The sequence below is a fragment of the Dermacentor variabilis genome, chromosome 4 (assembly GCF_050947875.1).
Source record: "Dermacentor variabilis isolate Ectoservices chromosome 4, ASM5094787v1, whole genome shotgun sequence".
Classification (NCBI taxonomy): Eukaryota; Metazoa; Arthropoda; class Arachnida; order Ixodida; family Ixodidae; genus Dermacentor; species Dermacentor variabilis.
The window spans coordinates 212002845-212006365 of record NC_134571.1 but is presented as its reverse complement, the minus strand read 5'-3'; the positions used below and the strand labels follow the sequence as shown (position 1 = coordinate 212006365).

At 52.2% G+C, this 3521-nt stretch overlaps 1 protein-coding gene across 1 annotated transcript; it reads left to right on the top strand.

The window, feature by feature from the left end:
• The first annotated feature begins 1778 nt into the window (after window positions 1–1778).
• LOC142580102 (uncharacterized) lies at window positions 1779–3024 on the top strand. Its single transcript, XM_075690898.1, has one exon. It carries the CDS (start codon window positions 1807–1809, stop codon window positions 3004–3006), a length of 1200 nt encoding a protein of 399 aa, XP_075547013.1. The 5' UTR covers window positions 1779–1806; the 3' UTR covers window positions 3007–3024.
• Window positions 3025–3521: the final 497 nt, after the last annotated feature.

Sequence of the window (3521 nt, the reverse complement as noted above, 5' to 3'; positions counted from 1 at the left end):
AGCCACTCAAGCCTACATTAGCAAAATGTGTAGTACTGATTACAGCGAAACACTCCCTCCATATTCATGCAACCGAATGCAAACATACTGAAACCTGAGGGGTACCTGACGAGCGTACCTGCCAACAGCCCATAGGACAGGAAAGGCAAATCCCTGTGCACGCATAGTGAATTCGTCACTGCTGTGCATGCTCATTTCGGCAAACTGGCATAACAGATGAATTGCGAGTGCAATATGTGACTGTAAAGCACGTGGCGCATCTTTGTCACCATAGCTTGAGCTTGGTGAGAATCAAGTGGTTTGATAAATGTACAACAGAGTCAGCAATGGTGGGACAGTTCTTAGAAACTTCACAGAATGCCCGTCTGCCTTTACAATGTAAAAAAAAAATTGGCTTTGATCCAGGAGCCAGATCTTTTTGACTGGGCAACATTCATGCACCAGCTCTGTCAGTTTTTTGATGCTCCCACTACTTGTGCTGAGGTCGCGAGAAAAGCCCGGAGAGAGTATAAAATTCGAGAATCATGTACCTCTTACACATTGTGGATGTCCTTGCACTGTGCTAACGCATGAACACCACCACGTCTCAAAATGATCGAATGCGACATATTAAAGGCACAAACACTGTTACCTTATACGTCCTTGGTATGCAGAACCCCAGCACCTCCACCACTTCTAAGGAACCGCTTTATTCTTGCCGAGCTAGAGCTGTGGCGAGGAAGAAGCGACACACACTACGTACGGATGAGGAAGATGAAGGAAAGTCACATTGCGCTCACAATATCGCTAACGTGGTAGTTTCCCAAAGGAAGCGGTCACACCACTGCATATAAAGTGTATGCACAGGGATTCTCATATGTCTTCCCTGTCCAAGGGACTGGTGGCAAGCACCACAGAGCAGCACTGGTCAGGTGCATTCCAATTAAATTCTTAAGAATTGAGAAAAGGCCGATTCAACACAAAGCAACGATCTGACACCCTTGCCAACAAACCTGTTGCACTGGCATTAAGTTTCAGATATTTGCGGCCACACATAGGTAAACCAATGGGCAAGGTTCTGACTGTGTTGTAGTGAGTACTGCTCCAGGAGGGCACATGTAACCGGCAAACAAAGGCCTCAGGAGAGCATTAGAATATAATCAAGGAGGCGGCAGGGTACCCAAGGGGCAGCGGAGGGATCAAAACTGGAAGCAGGGCGGTCCTAAACTGGAAGCAGGTTATGTTGCTCCAAGTCACGGACCACCCTGACTCCAGCCTTGTCCGCGAAAGCGGACAGCTGATCTTAAAATGCGTCAGAAAATTCGGAAAGTACGACTTACACACAGCCTACAGACATCATAGATATACTACTAGCACGCGCAGGCCTCGGCGAGCCCCAACCCATGGACCAGTCCGCGTTCTAGCTCTGGTGTCCCCGTTATCGATTTGGTGTCCTGGAGACGCCGCCAATAATATGAAATAGTGACACGTCGTTACTAGTAAAAAAAAATTGGAGGACGCTTAAGCTTCGCCTTCAAGAGTGGAACGCGACAGCGTTCCCGTCGACCCGCCAAGGGGTGTAAGACAATGGGCTACGGCGCAGCGACTACGCGCCCCGCATCGGACGCGGTGAGCGTCGAGCAACGCAGCGTTCGGCGCGACAACGAAATGTGTGCCTGAGCAAGCGACGCACGCCTGAGCCTTAGAAACAGCTCGCTTCTAAGGCAACACCGCGTTCACTAGAGGCGCTTTTGTACCGCTTTGAAGCATCGAACTCGTGGCTGAGTAGACGACTTCCGGCCACCGAGCGTGACGGACGTGTGCTTCATGGGCTCCCAAGGAGCGGCTTTAGCGGCCCAGCCGGGTCGCGGTATCAGGAGCACTGAAATGCCTGCCCAGGATTATGAAATGGTTGTTCCTCATCTGCCATCAGGTTCGAGTGTTTTGAACACAGTATTTCTGCATGGTGATGTCACCGCCAGGCCATATCGCGTCGAGCATTTTCGCGACGCCCTAGCGCGTCTGTCATTGCTGCCGGATGTGGTTGCCCTTGGGGCATATCAGATGAACCACCTGTGGGCCGTTACTTTCAACAGCGAAGGAGCGAAGGCAAAGATTCTGCAGGCCGAAGCTTTCAATGTGAAAGACCACCGCTGCGTGGTTATTGATCCGACCAACCGAGGCGTCAGGCTGAAGCTGTTTTGGCTGCTCCACGGTGTGCAAGACGACGACGTGCGCGTGGCATTAGCAGCGTTCGGAAAAGTGACCGAAATAACCCGCGATAAATGGAAGGTTAAAGGCTGTGTCGACAAGGCTTCAACAGCACGGTCGGTTACACTGAAATTGAAGGTGGGTGTTACCATCGAGGACTTGCCCCATCAGTTGCGCGTTGGTGAGGACGTTGCTCTCGTCCATGTTCCTGGTAGGGCTCCGCTCTGCCTTCGGTGCCGTGGAAAAGGACATATACGCCGTGAGTGTCGGGTGCCACGCTGCGGGCTATGCCGGCGTTTCGGCCACGATGAGAGCCAGTGCGTGCGTAGCTACGCTAATGTTGCGGGCCAGGCACGAAGTGATGAAGCGGCCGAACACATCATGGATGAAGCAGACGCGGTCGAAGCAACCCGCGGAAGTGGGGGAGATTATGCTACCAAGGAGTCAACATCCAAGGAAACCGCACCCGCACCCCTTGCAGATACCAGCCAAGCCGGTAAGGAACAAACCCAGCCGGCCGTCGCATCAAAGCCAGCGTGCCTTCCGGAAAAAGCGGATAGCGTGACTGCTGTAACCCTGGTTACGACTGGGCAGCAGGGCGACAAACAGGAAGACGCCGATACCGAGATGCCCGCAGCGTCAAGTGTACCAGTGAAGCGGGCTCACGAGGATTCGGATAATCAGGAACCGAGATTGGTCGGTGAACGTGGCGAGGAGCCTCCGCCGAAGGCACCTTCAACGCGCCGCGGACCGTTCAAGCCCAAACCGAAACTGCCACCGGAACGCAGTACTGCGTCTGCTCTCCCTCCGCCTTAGCGGAGGCTACTTTTGCCACAACGGTTGAAGCTCGGTCCTTGATCGGGTCAGTACTAAGCTCAAATGCCTTAATGGATGTGGATTCACTCTGTTTGATGTGTGAGTAGACTGATCGGCGTCTCCCTTTTGCTTAGATGGCTACCAACCTCACGTCCAGCCTGCGTGTTGCTACGCTTAATGTAAGGGGCCTGTCGGCGCGTAGAAGGCAACTGCAACTGAGCCGCCTTTTGCTAGAAAATGAAATAGATTTGCTCGCGGTTCAGGAAACTAAAATTGAAGACGAAGAACAAACAGACAGAATGGTAGCGGTCTATCGTAGCAGATACGGCGTTTGCGTATGTCATGCTGTTGGAAGAGCGGGTGGTTGCGTTATTTTTTTAAGAAATGGTATTGGTGCTGTCGATACTGTGTTCTCGTGTGAAAGTGGGCGTCTAGTAATGTGTGATTTTGAATCGGATGGAGTGGCTTGGAGAGCTGTGTGTGTATACGCTCCGAATGCAGTTGCTGAAAGGGAG

Coding starts and splice junctions, on each gene's coding strand:
- LOC142580102 (XM_075690898.1), top strand. CDS start 1,807: ATGGGCTCCCAAGGAGCGGCTTTAGCGGCCCAGCCGGGTCGCGGTATC.